General features: G+C 43.0%; 1 protein-coding gene across 2 annotated transcripts in view; it reads right to left on the bottom strand.

The window, feature by feature from the left end:
• Positions 1–13,177, bottom strand: part of FHIP2A (FHF complex subunit HOOK interacting protein 2A) — a 30,570-nt gene extending 17,393 nt beyond the window's left edge. Inside the window, exons 1-5 of one of the 2 annotated variants that reach the window (XM_082286242.1) lie at positions 12,855–13,177; positions 4,839–4,917; positions 2,844–3,013; positions 612–716; positions 152–274 (exon numbers count right to left, since the gene is read on the bottom strand). In XM_082286242.1, coding sequence (XP_082142368.1) covers positions 152–274; positions 612–716; positions 2,844–3,013; positions 4,839–4,917; positions 12,855–12,899 — 522 coding nt within the window. In that variant the 5' untranslated portion in view covers positions 12,900–13,177. The remainder of the gene's footprint in view (positions 1–151; positions 275–611; positions 717–2,843; positions 3,014–4,838; positions 4,918–12,854) is intronic. The other variant, XM_082286241.1, reaches the window with a different exon arrangement.
• Between the last annotated feature and the right edge of the window lie 2,453 nt (positions 13,178–15,630).

The following is a 15,630-nucleotide window of genomic DNA, read 5'->3' as shown; positions in this document are numbered from 1 at the left end:
AAACAACAAGACTTCTAATATCACAGGATAAAAAATAATAGATGGAATGAAAATTAAGCTATGAAGCACAATGTGACATCTACAGTTCTCTACTAGATTTTGTATGTGACACAGTAAATACACCTGTGAAGTTTTGAATTGATTTACTCACCTCAAGGAAGAAGTTGACCAGGTATGGATCCTGTTTCAGCTTTGCACACACTATACAGAGAAACTGAATCTCTTCATTTTCTGTTGGTGTTGCCAGAACTTCACCACACAGCCTGATTAATTTCTGTCACATAAAGTGAACAATTAAGACAGAATGTTATTGCTTTTTCTAGGAATAATAGACTGAATTATTTTTCTATATACACACTACAATTATGTATGAGTATTGACTGGAACATTTGCTCTGGATCTAGACCGCTACAAACAAGTTTTCTTTATTTATGACTTGTATTGTAGTAGCAGTTCAAGGCTCTAATCATCAGCACATTAAAACTGATATGGTACCCAAGCAGTTTCTTTAATTCACTTGACAATGGAAGAATTAAAGAAATCATTAGCTACAGCAGAATAAAAGAAACTTGTCATGCAAAAACATAGTTTACTTAAAATCTGAACAGTACCTGCACTGGCCTATGCACATTTATGTGGGGAAGAAGAGGTTGCCGTATTCTTCCAAGAAGTTTTGTATAAAAAGCCAGAACTTGCTGTTTCATTCCTGGAGGACACTGAAACAAAAACAGATGAAAAGTTAAAAAAATATAATAAATGTGGAGAAAAACACAGATGTAAATTTGTCACTTAGAATGGCTAATTAAAGAGCAATAATTTAACCAAAAGTATTTTTAAAAATATCATCATCTGTTAACATATTACTTTTATCAATACTAACAGAGATCAATAAAAAATGTTGCATCTCATTACTGTTTTCTCTTTCAAATTATTCATACTTTCAGTTAACTGCTCTAGGGTAAACTTCTACCAATCTTTCCAGAAAATATTCCATATCATTACAGTGATATGGGGAAATTAACTCGGAATTAATTATAGGTCAGATTTCTTTTAAGGTATTGTGTGACAAAATCCAGCAATTCAGTGAGTCAGTACATAAAAATACAGAATGATAAACTATAAAAATCTTAATACCTACAGAAGGTTTCTTGAAGTCATGAGCAACTAACCTTAGCCAGCTAAAGCATTTATAAATGCACAGACGGTCCAGGACAAGAGAAAGCTGTTGCTTTCCCTGAGCAGAATATAAATCCCAAATATCTGTGCAACATGCAGACCCTTGTTCTACCATCCCTCATGCACCATGTCACCAGTATGAAAGTACTTTCCTATCTCCAGGAGATCTGATGGCTTGTGGGCCTTTATGTACCTTTGCTTTTAGTTAAATTCCTCCAAAGTAGCATGTTCTACCACGTTAATAAAATGCTGTTCATTTTAACTCACATAATTTCCCTCATCTGGTTCATTGCACAGCTGAATGGAGCTGAGGTGGCAACAGCCTAACCTGGCTCTACTTTCTAAGTAATTATCTCTAGATTTTTAATCTCTAATCATTGCTGAGTTGTCAAGCAATCCTTTGAACAGAATGGCAAAATATGTACCATCAGGGCACATCCACAGTAATGTAGTAATTCCAACTGATTGCTGTGAAAAGGAACTACTCATTTTGCACCAGATCTTTGCAACATCTTGCAAGCACTGAACTGTGTGTTTACTTCAGATGTATCAACTCACAAGTGGCAAAGTGTAAAGACAGGCTGTACAAGAATTGCCTGTACAGACGTATTTGTATGAGTACAGAATGACTTCTCTCAACTCTTATGAACACACTCCTAATTACCCGCCTCACATATGTCACCACTTCATCTTGGTTTCTTGACAACATTTAGAGATTACTGAACGAGCTGTATTTCTGAGCAAGTATCTTTAATACAGCAGTGTTGTGGTTTTAAGCCCAGCTGGGGCTGGTATTTTAGCCTGACTGTAGGACAGCTGTTACAGCAACAGGTACTGCAGATCTCTGGTTCTTCCAGAGCAAGGAATGTCTCAGGCTCAGAGAGCCACTGCCCTGCATTGCCTATTTATGTAAAATCAATTAAAAACTCGTGACAATGTGTAGAAGACTGACTGAGAAGGAAACCCTGCAGAGCTCAATTTATCCTTGGAGCAGGATACACCATGCCTCCCTAACTGCATCTGCAGTGTGATACAAAACATTCTAGCACAAGGGCTGCCAAGCTCCTTCACCCCATGATCCACACATTTTAGCTCAGAAGTCTGCCAAGAAAGACAGCAACAAGGATGGACCAAGACATGAAGGTACATGTGTGCAACAATGCAGACGTGAAGAACCAGACAACACTGCCAAGGTATGAAAGCTGTCTGGGGATCAATTCAAATGAATGCTTTCTGATATGAAAGTCTTTCTGAGCAATAGCTCATCACACTCAGAAAAATTAACTGAAAATTTGTATTTAACATAGCACTTTCCATCCAAGAATCCCTCAACATTTAACAAAGGACAGAGAGAGATAATACTGTCTTTAGAAGCCAGAAAAACACTAGACTGAAGAAAAATGTTTTTCCTACTTCTAGTTTCACCACTGGTATCATCAGAGTGGTGAGTAACAAATCTCAGGGCTCTGTCTCAGTCAGCATCTCAGGGGTTGTCTGAGCCTGATCACGCCTGTAAAAGGCTGTTATTTGTAATATGTTGGTAACATAAGCAAGCAGCTCTTTGCTAGAGTTCAGTGTCCCACACTACCACCTACTGTAGAACTTCAGCCTCTCTTGCAACTAGGAGCTCTTACAAGAGATAATCTGCTCTGCTCAGAAATACATACATCAGCTTTTCCTAGTGTGTAGAGGGTCTCCAAAATCTTGTGATGTAGCAAATATTCCATACACGGTCCTGTTTCGCCTGACTCCCTCTCATTTTCTTCTTGAACTAGAATATCCAACATCTGTTCCAGGTGAGAAGGAATGTTGGTATCAGTCACAGGAGCTTTGTCATCTAAATAAAAGAAATAGGCAGTTAAGAATGATTTCAAGACTGTCCTCATTTTTAAGTTCAGTTCCAAGTTTAAGACTTAAAAACATGACATCCATTTAAAGAACCTTACATACAGTGCAAGTTTTTAACATGTCTTAAATAAAACTTTCAGAACCATATCTAAACAGGTACACTGGAATATGCATTGGGTAGATACCTGACCTTGCAATGAGGAAAAGGTGAAGTGCCAAAATTCAAAATATGCATTAATTACACAGTCAGAAAAGGAACACTTCTACTGCCAGAGAGAAAGCTAAGGGTACAACTCTCAATCTTCTGATTAGTACCCACTATGTCTTGATATTGCAGCACATCAGTTCCTTTATATATTGGGTAATTAAAGAAATGGCTTTTCTGATGATAACAACAAAGGAAATTCAAACTCTGTGCTGTTTATTCTCCAAAAGCTTTTAAATTCTTATTTTGTACTTTCTGCATTGAAATACAACTCTGTCAAACTTTATGAAGGAAAGGATAAGACACTGATTCTTTTATATTAAAGTCAGAAACTGCAATGGATTTATGCCACTGGCACTGAGAGATAGTATTCACATGTTGTAGAACATACCCACACATGAAGATTTTCCTCTTTTATTTTTTTCAGCTAAATTCTACTTGAACAACTATCCTGGGGAAATGGTTACTACTGTTTATGCAATAATCTAAAAATAACTTGTCACTTGCATGCAACTGGCAACAAGATCACACAGGGAAACTGCCATGTCAGAGTGATTTTGGTCTCTGCCACAACCTCCAGTTAGCCTGGAGTGTTTTGCTTGAATTTCCTACACATAATTCTGCTCCTACTGCAGTGGACAGAAATATATCCACTGAGTGGAAACTTGTTTTTTAAAAGACTTCTGAAACTCTGGGAGAGAGGTCAGCTTTTATTCTGCATCACGTCACTGCAGGTGTCAGTTTCCCCTGCCACCCTGTCATTTCCACCTTTGGAAACATCACATAGTGTTCCAAAAGATGGGTATTTAGAAACAAGGGTCACACTGCCGTTTGTACGAGTAAATATTGATATGAACAAGATCATCAGACAAACACAGATTCAACAGCTCTTCCAGAAGAAGTGCATAACTAATATGCTTGAGGAAAGCATGGCAACATTCACTTTTAAAACATAATTGTTTCATAACTAGGTCCAAAATTAAAAATTTACATGCTGCATAATTGTTTCAAAAAACCCCCCCCAGAAACAGGGAACAGTTTAAGAAAAAGCAACTACAGCCATATTTCGCCATAACATCCGTTTTTTAGAAGAGAAGAATAACATCTGAGTAAGGTTTAACAAAACTTGTTGTCTATGCTATCAAAACACTTTGCATTGAGACAAGAAACTAAAGCAAAAATAACCAATACTGAGCGCACAGAATCCATCTATGTCTGGTAAAATCTATGACCACAAAATTACTTTTGTTAAAATCTTGCAAAGAAAAAGAAAATCCCTGATGCAAAGCAATAAAAATGTTAACAGCAGGGACTGCATTTCTGCAGCTGTCTGTTTAGATTAAACAGAGTATGTGAAGGCAGAAACTGGGTCAGATGTAAAAAGGTGCAGCTCTCTACACGGTACTCAGGAAACAAGACTTCAACCATTTTTCATGCCTACTTTTAAGGGGTGCAAGTACATGGTATTTTTAATTACTAGTTATTATTGTCTTTGATTAAAGACATGACTCATTTTAGTATTTCTTAATCTTTACTTTTAAAAACACTGAAATTGCAAATTCTAGTTTTCACAATAAAAAGGCAAACCCAGAGGGCCTTCTTCTTTTACCTGAGGTCTCTATGTAGTAATGGGTGATTGCTTTCCAGTGGTAAACAAAATCTTCTTGTAATGGAAGGGAAGGTGCGAGCTATGGAGAAAAAAAAACACAACAAAAACCGGTCAGAAATGAAATGAACATACTTGCTCACAGATTAAATCGAATTTTATCTTATACTTGGAAGTAAAGTGCTGCAGATAGTGCTACAGTTGTTACTCTCTGCTCTTTTTCCTTTAACAAGGACTACATTCATTATTCATGGCTGAGCCCTATGCCACACGGCCTGCCTTGTAAACATCAGTAATAATCTCTGTGATGTCTCTATCACCAGACAATCTATTTGAAGCAACAAAAGCAATTGCTTCTACAGCAAAGCAACACTAGAAATGTATGTTTGTATTGTTTAGACCACAGTTTTGTCCTGTAGGAAAAAATCATGTTATTTTACATCTGCTCTTGATGCCTTCTTCCTTTTCTATACGCTCTGTTCTCTCAGTCTGCTCCCCATGTCCCTTAAAAATACCAATTAGTTGCTTCATCCAGTTTTTGCCATGCCTTTTTTCCTGTTAGCCACAACTTCTTTTAAAAGATCTTTGTTCAGTTTTTAGGCCGGGTTTGTTTTTGCTTTCCCCCCCCCCCCCCATTTTTGTTTTGTTTTGGTTTTTTTTAGGCCCATAACCAGAGCTTGGCAGGTTGTTCTTTTTTTTAAACAAATATGTTTCTTATTTCATTTCTGCAAGAAAAGGAAGTTTCTTCTTTCCTGAAGGAGTTTGGGATGGCTGGCTGGGTGTGAGCAGCATCCAGGAATAACATCCTGCAAGAAGGAAACACAGCCCCCCACCCAGTCTCTATCAGTACTGCTCCTTCCCTGCTGAGACACAGGTGGCCTGTGGCCCACTACACCACAGGCAGCCTGTGAAAAAGGACCACAGTCATTTCACCACTCTGCTCTCCAAAGTGAGAGCTGAGACAAGCACTGAATTTGTGCCCACCGATGTTTTGAGCTGGTAAAATCAGGAATCCTATAGGGAAAACCCCAATCACTCAACAGGTCACAGGAGGATCTGCTGTTATTAAGGCCTAATCCTACTTGCTTGAGGTTTTTTTTTTTCTTGGACCATCAAGTCCTCAAGTCACTCTTTTACAGGCCATCCTGAAATAGAGGATTATCACTTCACATGATGGCAGCAATGAGCCCTGTGGGAAAACAGAAAGAATCCCAAGTATGAACTGGTGGCTCTGTTTTGGAAGGGTAAGGAGTTGAACCATCCTGACAAGCTACAGAGTCCAGTCCTTCACAGAATCTCAGAGGAGCTGAAGTTGGAAGGGGCCTCTGGAGATCATCCAGTTTAGCCCCGCTGCCCCAGCTCGCTCACCTAGAGCTGGCTGCTCAGGAGCATGTCCAGATGGCTTTTGAATATATCAAAGGATGGAGACTCCACAACCTCTCCAGGAATCTGTGCCAGGCAGGGTTCAGTTAACCTCACAGAGAAAGGTTAACTGAAGGAAGTTTTCTCCCCAAGAGCTACGTATACCACATTTGAGACTAATAACTCTGAACTCCTCTAGTGTCTCCCCATAGGGTCTCAAATGTGCTGAGCTGCCTCAGGTCTTGGGCAAACATAAGCACAGGGCTCACATATAGTCCAGTACAGTACAGGCTCATATAGCCTTTACTGGGTGCTGTTGGTTTCTTTGAAAAAGCCCTGGATGTTTCCCACATCAGTCTTTTCTTTGCCTTGAATTTCATGACACTTAAATTTATCTTGGTAAAGTTGTAAAGCCCAGTATATGACCCGTATGCCATGCCAAAGTAAGTGCAATGCTAATTGTTAATGACCCTTTGCACACAGGACTTTGAAATGCAAGACTCTGGAAAAGTAGTGGTGCTTGGCAACTATCTCTGCCTGCATCCTGGGCAGAAATGTGCCCTTGGAAATGGCAACTAGGAAATCAAACTGAGTGCTTATCCTCTCCCTGACAGGCTGTGCACTCACTGAGTCTTCCACGGCTGGGCACTCAGAGCAGCACATTAGCACGGCAGCTACCACACAGTAAGTATCTGAATGCCCCACACTGCACAAAACTAGTTTATTTTGCTGTGACATTTACTAGGTTATTAAAATTCAGAAGAATAACCAAACAAACTGAAGACTGAGTGTATGATACTGTATCGTGCTCTGTATGTCACATTTGCTGCTCTAGATGCGTATTTCAACCAATGTAATGATCATTTTCTGTAAAAAAAAGCTGTATCCAAACCTCAACACCAGCTGATGAATAACCCAGAGACAACTTTTGAGAAATACAGGCCTTTCAGACCACTCTATTTCCAAAGTAACACATGATGGATAACATTAAAGATTTATCCTTGGCTGATGTGATTTTCCTCTCCACTTCTTCTCGTCTCATCTGCCTCAAGATGAATTTAGTGCCTCTGAGCAGTGCCAGGAAAAGGATTTCACTTCTCAACACTGTCAATAATTTATCCACCATGGGAGAGAACTGTGGATATAGACATTCTCCCTCCCAACAAATGCCTCTAGGGACTCTCCTCAGAGGTGAAAAAATAATTCAGGGACAGGTCCTGCCCTTTCAAATTAAAATACCCAGTGATTTCAGAGTCTTCTCTGATCAGGACTGCAAGCCAGACATAGCAAACAGAGATACCATTAGCATGTGTGTGCACCTGTGCAGTGCAGCCTATTGGGAACATACCATCAGCATTGCCACCAGCTGGACATGTAACCCCAGCAACATTATTCTGAGATAGGTGTTTTACTGGTCAAAAACCCACAAGAAAACAAGCAAGCAAACAAACAAAAATAAAATAAAAAAAACCCCAAGCAATCCTCCTAACTTATGTATTCAGACAGGAAATCAAGGCAAAGACCAAGATCAAGATACAATGCCAAGCACTGGAAAGCATTAGGAAACTGTAACACTTGGTTGACATGCTTTAACCCTACTAGGACAGGTAGTACTAATATGAGGTAGTAGTTTCTATTTTAGGATGGATTACTAGCTATCAGCTGAGATGGAACACGTTACAGTTGCCAGCCAGAAAACCACTCTATTGTGTATGGAGATTCTGAAGCAAACCAGAATTCCTTGTGAAGGCCATTAATTCCTGCTACTTGTCTAATTTGAAGGAGTTACCTTAAAAATGCAGTTATTTATCACCACTACATCAGCTGGTTAGAGCATGGTGCTAATAACACCAAGGTTGTAAGTTTGATCCCTGTATGAGCCATTCACTTAAGAGCTGGACTCAATGATCCCTATGGGTCCCTTCCAACTCAGAATATTCTGTGACTCTCTAATTAATCTTGATGTAATTACACATGTGCTTAGTGATTCCTAATCTCAAAGTGAAGTTCTCCTCCTCTGGGGAAAAAAATCCCCATGATCTTCAAGCCTGCAGTAGGTCTTGGTACATGAAATAGCTAAAATTCACCGAACACCACTGAACTGCAGCCCATTGGAGCAGCCATGGATTAGGCTCTTCCATCTGGTGCCCAGCTCCAGCAGTTGGGCTTCCTGGGAGTGAGCTGAACTTACCACATGCTGCCTTACCATTCTGGTAACAATACATAACCAATGATCAAAGCCCACTCCTTGAAAAGTGCTGTTCTCAGGAGAGCCACAGATCTTTGACCAGAACTACAGTCTGCTCATGACAAAACCTGTCCAAAATACAATTCCACGTCGTTCTCCAAAGCATATAGAATTCGTGTTTAGGCAGGAAAAAAAAAACAACATAAAGAGCAGAGAAACTTACATCCATGCAGTATTTAACAGCAATTCTTTTGTGCATGTAAAAATCATTGCCAAATTTTTCATGTATGATTTTCAGAAGTGCAATTCAGTACTGGAAAGGATGGAAACATAGAAGCTGGTGATATGCCTCAATATCTTTTGGACAAGTTCATAAATAAAGAGAACATTGTATAAAAAAATAACAGGTACTGTCTGGTCAGATGCCAGAGTAAAAAAAGAGAGCAGAAACTGGGTCAAAGAGAAAGGAAGGGGAAGTGCATGCACACTGCCCTGACTGACACAGTCACTTGATGTTTTTCTTCAGTCTTACTACTGAACCAGTGTGAATGGTCTGAGAGAAAATGTGAAAAAGGATTAATGCTTGAAGGTTTACTCAATCCTCAGTTGATGAATGCACAGTTTATAATGGCCACTGCTCTCCCATATAAAATTAAGACTGGACATGCTTGCAAGCCATGCGTTAAATTTCGTCATCTAATTTGTTAATACCAGCACAACATTAAAACAACAAGTAATGTAAGGTCATTACATCAAATAAAGTGGGTTCAAGAAGAATAAATTATGTTCTGGTCAGTTATGTAGTTCATGATTTTGGTGCACTGCCTGTACCAAATGACTTGGTTTCTTTCAAAGCTGAGTTTTGCTTCAAAATATGAACAAAAGCTACTTGAAAGTACAGTAATGCACCAGTGTAAGAGATACTGTGGAATAACAGGCTGGTAGAGAGGGGGTCTCAAGAATGTGCAGCAGACATCAAAATCTTCATTCATTCAATTGAGTGATACAAATATTCCTGTTTGACAGCAAATTGCAAAATTCAAACCAACCAAAATTATATTTTTCCTGCACGGTACACAGCTCAAAAACATCCCTTTCACCTATTAAGGTGAAACATCCAAAAGCCCATATGAAACACAAACGAAAGTCCTTTGAACTCCAAGCAGCCACTTCACAGACAAGCTATTTTGTCTAGGGAAACATGAGTGAAGAGCACAAGATAAGAGAAAAATAAGTCTACATTGCTCCTTTGTTATTGTACACTACACTTTGTTGTTGCTGACAATGTAGTGCTCATGGGTAGCCCTTTGGGATGAAAGTATATCAGAAATGCATAGCAAAGAGAAAACATCTTGAGGACAAGCCATATATAAACTGTCACAGATCTAATAATATGAACCCCAGGAAGCAACAGCATTTCTATTCTGCCCCGAAGTAATAGAACAAAGACAGCAGTCCTATCCACTATTCTCACCAACACATCCAACTCAATTTAAGGATGCTCTGTTGGCAGGATAACACAGTGGTGCTTGCTCATCTGGATGCTGCACAGAAATCCAAAAAGGGAAAACATATCTAAAATATTGGCACGATTGACATAAGATGTGGCAAAAAAACTAGAATTCAATGGTAATGAAAATCAGGAATATAGTTTTAAACATTTGGAAAATTTAGGCAGAAAAGACTGAAAGTTCTGAGTTATTCAAGCAGAACTACAGGATCATAGACAGGTTTGGGTTGGAAGGGACTTTAAAAGACCACCTAGTTCCAACCCTGCTGCCATGGGCAGGAAATTTTCTACTAGGCCATGTTGTTTTAAGCCCCATCCAGGCTAGTCTTGAACACCACCACAACCTGTCTGGGAAAAAAACCTTGGTAGGAAAAAATCTTAGTAAAAAGCAACTGATCCCTTATGTTTGCCTCAGCAGCAACTCAGTCCTGTCACTAGGGCAGTCAGTTCAAGAGTCATACACTCACAACAAGTAAAAGGCAAATACTGCCGTGTCTATCAGACTGTCAACCTTTGGAACTCCTCATCAGAGTTCAGAGGGATGGCGTATGGAGGGTGAGATAACAACGATTATCTAATAGCACAGGAACTCTTACTGTTAAAATGAATCTCTCTAAAGTCCGCAGGCCTGTGGGCCCTGAGGCAGGGCAGGAGCATTATGTAAGTGATGTGCAGGAGAAAGGACAAGGCAGAAGGGCTACCCAAAACACTCTGATTTAAAGAAGTCCCACCCGTGAAAGCTAAACCCAGGCTCTTCAAGTGCATTTAAGTGTCCAGCTCAGCTAAAAACTGTACAGCTGCAACTCTACCTACTTTGGAGTAAGCACCCAAAACCTTTGAGAACTGATATCTTAATTACTAGTTCTATTGCTGATATTCAGGGTTTAGAATCCACTTGAGGCTGCCCAAGTTAAACTTGCTCCCCAGCAAAAACAGCAAGGAGAAATGATGTTCCAAATTCTGTTGGTTCTGAAAACAGCAGGCAGGATCAAAGTGGACTTTGCTGACATTTAAGATTTATAAAAGTTTTCATTTCCCCCATAGCAAAGCTAAGCAGACCACATCTTTTTACCACAGGGAGAATGAAACAACTTAAAGCCACATACAGCCCCCAAAGTGGTTAAAAATTTCTATTTCTCAGTTTTGTCTTTGTATTAGTGGGTCAAACTTATAAAGTAAGAAACATTATTAGTATCTTCCTGCAATTCCCTGTTTCATTCCCAGCGTGTGGTGCTTGGTATTTGTCACAACCCTGTAAATACAACAGTGCAGTATTTACCAGCAGATCCACCATGGTGGGGGTAGCAGGATGAGGCAATTCTAAATTCAACACCAGAGTTGAGCAAGGCCAAACAGCATGTTGCTTGATACACTCACTTGCAAAAGGATGGTATCAATCTGTTTCTGGATTTTGGTTTGGTTTTTTATTACCAAAAAAGAGCATCTAGTCCCTACTATCTCAGCTTTTCTCCTTTTCCATTCAGCTGATTCATTTTTCCTATTTTTTTTTATCGGATCTCAAATAAATGCAGTTTGTTTATTCTTTGCACATATCAATAGTGTAAACACTCTTCTAAGAATAACTTCTATTGGATCTCTCAAAATGGTAGGCCTGAAACAATATCTTCTCTTCCACTCCTGCATCTCTCAGTCATCCACTCTTATTCCTGTTATTCAAAATGTGGCACAGCTCACCACAACAAGCTTTCTTTAGTCAAGCAGGCACTAATTTCTGTTTCCTCTCCAATCAAAGCACTGTCTATTGAAGGCATTCATATGTGGTTAGAATGTTTTCAAATAAAACATTTCATCATTATTTAAAACCTTTCTTTCCAAATGCCACTACACCACTAAAAGAGCAAAGCAGGAACCTGCAATTAATGAATACATGCTTAACTTTTAAACCTCAATACTCCTGCAGAACTACAGGCTCACATAAAGACAGGCATATGCTCAAGTGCAGCATCGAAGCATCCATTAATGCACAAAGGCTGCCCCTCAGATGAGGCAGGATTTGTAAAGCAGGCTCTTATTTCAGTCATTTGGATTTGGCCTGCAAGCTCTTTTTTCAACCATTTGAACATTTTTTCTTCAACACTTTCCACCTTCACATCAGTATTTCACTGCCAATTTTTAGCAGCTCTTCACACTCAAGTCTCCTAGGTGTGCTGGCTTACTGGGAGAGGCCCCGAAAGGCCCCTGCCTATACTACCAGGACCCCGCCCCACTGAAAACCAAAAAATAAATGGTGTGTCCAGGCACTGCCGATCGCGGCCTGCAGCAATGGCAGCTCCCCAAAAGGCCCCGTTTCCTCTGCCCTGCACCGCTGTGCGAGTCCCCGTGAGGGAACCTCCCTGCACACACAGCCCCGCGTCCCCCGGCCAACCTCACCACCCCACACAATCACAAAATAAACCAGGCATGGAAAACGTCGCTTTGGAACTGACAACATCCCGCAGAAGCACCGGAGACGGCGACTATTGTCTGCTGGTCACGACGAGATGGAAATCCTGAGGAGTTTCCTGATTCTCCTCCTTTATTGTTTGTCTCGCTGTAACAGCCGGGTGAGGGCCGGGCCGGGGCTACCCTCAGGCCCGGCGCGGGGCACCGGGGCCGGCAGTGCCCGGCGGTGACAGCCGGAGGCTGTGCCGGGGCCGCCCGGGCTGCAGCCGCTCCCTCCTCCCCCGGCACCCCCGAGCCTCCACGGCGGCGCTGGGGCGATTCGTTCCCTTCCCGTGCTCCCTGCGGGGCCCGCCCGGGCAGCTCGGCCTCCGCCTTCCCAGCCCGCAGCAGGGCCGAGCCGGGAGCGGGTGCGCGCCCTGCGGGGCCCCGCCGGCAGCAGCCCCGGGGGGCAGCGGGGAAGGGGCGCCGGGCCCGATCCGAGCCCCCGCCCCGCGCTCGGCGCTAGGCCCGGATCGCATCCCCGGCGCGGAGTGGCCGGGCCCACCGGCGGCCTTACCGCCTCCACGGCGTGCTGCAGGATGGAGGTGAACTTGGAGAACATCCTGTCCCGCGACTGCAGCAGCCGCTGCCGGGAGGACCTCGAGAGCTCCTCGATCCGCCGCCGCCGCCGCTCCAGGGTGAGGGCTGCATGCGGGGGCCTGGCCGCTGGGATCGGGCGGGCGGGCGCCGGCGCTGCCTCTCGCTCCCCGGCGGACACCGTGGCACTGACACCGCCGGGCGCGCGGCGGCGGCTGCCGAGGCTCCGGGTGTCCTGCAGGGGCCGCCACCCCCCGCACGCAGCTGGGCCCAGCTCTGCCCGCCCCGCTCCGCTCCGCCCGGCCCCGGGCGCTGCCAGCCGGGAGCGCCGCGTTCGCGGCCGCTCCGGCCGCTTGTACCGGCCCCAAGGTGCAGGCGGGGCGGGACACGGGCAGGGCGCGACACTGCCGGGCTGCGAGCGCGCCAGTGCTGTGCCCCGAGGCACCCCCCGCTTCTGCGGGCACCTCCCGGGCAGAGAAGTGAATAACAGTCACAGAATCACTTAGGTTGGAAAAGAACTCTGAGATCATCGAGTCCCACCTACGACCGAACACCACCATGTCAACCAGACCATGGCACTGAGTGCCATGTCCAGTTTTTCCTTAAACACCTCCAGGAATGGTGACTCCACCACCTCCCTGGGCAGTCTATTTCAATGTCCAATCACCCTCTGTGTGAAGAAATTCTTCCTAATGACCAACCCAAACTTCCCTGGCACAGCTTAAAACTATGTCCTCTTCTGTTGCTGGTTGCCTGGGAGCAGAGCCTGACCCCCACATGGCCACAACCTTCTGCCAGGGAGTTACAGAGAATGATAAGGTCTTCCATGAGCCTCCTTTTCTCCAGGCTAAACAGCCCCCATGCCCTCAGCCACTCCTCACAGGACATGTGCTCCAGACCCTTCCCCAGTTTCTTTGCCCTTCCCTGGACTAATTCCAGCACCTCAATGTCCTTCCTGAATTGAGGGGCCCAGAACTGGACACAGCACTCAAGATGTGGCCTCACAAGTACTCAGTACAGAAGGACAATCACTTGCCTGGTCCTGCTGGCCACATTATTCCTGAGATAGGCCAGGATGCCATTGGCCTTCTTGCCCACCTGGGCACAGACTGTCTCAGGCAAGGGGAAGGGGTGCCCACCTCCACAGTCCCTGTGCCCAGAGGCTGCCATCAGGCTCCCACAAAGGTCTGTGGGGTCCCTCAGAATCGTGAGGGTGGGGAGACAACTGCCTCCACCCTCCTGCCAGCATAGCATGAATATGGAGCAGCCCTGGCATGTATGGCAAAAAGCCCAGCTTGCTTTCTGCTGAGACATTTTGGGTATGTCATCATGCACAGGGCCGATGACATCCTCAAGGAAATAACTCTTCAAAGCAGTGTAAGGGTGATGAGCTCAGAAAGTCAGTGGCAAGTGGTGGAATCACCATTCCTGAAAGTGTTCAAAAAACGAGTTGATACGACACTTTGTGATATGGTTTACTGGGCATGGTGGCATTAGGTCAAAGGTCGGACTTGACAGCCTTGGAGGTCTTTTCCAACCTTACATGATCCTATCTTGTTGCTGGGTGAGAGGCTGGTGGCGTGCGTGGCATGGTTCTTGCAGGGTACTACAGTTGAGATGGCTTGTGGCAATGTGCACATTGCCCATTTCACTGTTTGCTTGTTGTTTTTTTCCCACACAGAGAGAAGAGGGCTTTATTTCACCTCCGAATCAAATACGTCAGAGAAAAAGATCATCCCTCCCATTTTACAGTGCCACAGGAAAAGCAGAGGTAAAGTGGGGTGAGCAGAAGTTATAGATGTAGCTGGCAAGGATTATGATGTTTTGGAAAATGTTTGGACACTGGGAAATTGAAGTAGGAGAACAGGATTGCTTTGGTACTGGGTAGCAGAGTGAAATGCTGAGGAGGTGACAGACCAGTATGGGAAAGGGAGGAGAATCTTTAGTACTAAATCAAGAAAAGTTTCCACATTAATTTTTGGAGGTGAATGAACACCAGCTTCCTCATATGCTTAGGAGCAAGCAGAGAGAGATGAATCAAAAGACAGAACAAAACTACTATTTAATTGCTGTTCTTTAAATTGTGTCATCTGGGAAGTCTGACTATGACTTGATGCTGTGATGAAGTCTTAGTAATGATTCTGCTGTACTGATTGCTGTTACTACCCCTGTGCTTTGCAGGCATGGAGAGCTACAGACCAAGTACCTGGTGGAAGTAAATACTAGTTGTATGTGGACACCTTTGTTGCAGTTGCTAAGGAGCAGAGCTATTTCCTTCTCAAAATCCGAAAATCCAGATATGTCAATATCAATTTAAAAGACAATTATGTTGGGGTTTTAAAAATTTGCTTATTCTCTTCTTGTCAAGTCATATTCTATAGATGTTCCTAGGAAATGTAAATTTTCTATGTGGGTAGTCACATGATGAAACATCTCTGTGTTCAGGTGATTATTAACAGGTGACAGGTGCTGCATTTGGAAGGTGTCTGCCTATCTGTGTCTAAGAGAATGTGGTCATTTAAGATGCTTTTGCAATCTGCTTTTTCCTGCAAAAATGTCTTTTGAGTGTGCTTGGGCTTTCCAATCTCTGAGCAGCAGAATGAATAAAGAAACAGCAAGATATCATGAAGATATAAAAGGAGACAGTTTTATAACCATGAGAGTATTCCTAATTGTACTTAACAATTTATGAAGTCATAAATCACAGAATCACAGATGGTGAGGTAAAGCTTTTGTAATGCTTGAGGGCTTCTTAT

The sequence above is a fragment of the Coloeus monedula genome (assembly GCF_965178545.1).
Source record: "Coloeus monedula genome assembly, chromosome: 8".
Lineage (NCBI taxonomy): Eukaryota > Metazoa > Chordata > Aves > Passeriformes > Corvidae > Coloeus > Coloeus monedula.
This window is presented reverse-complemented; position numbering and strand designations above follow the sequence as displayed.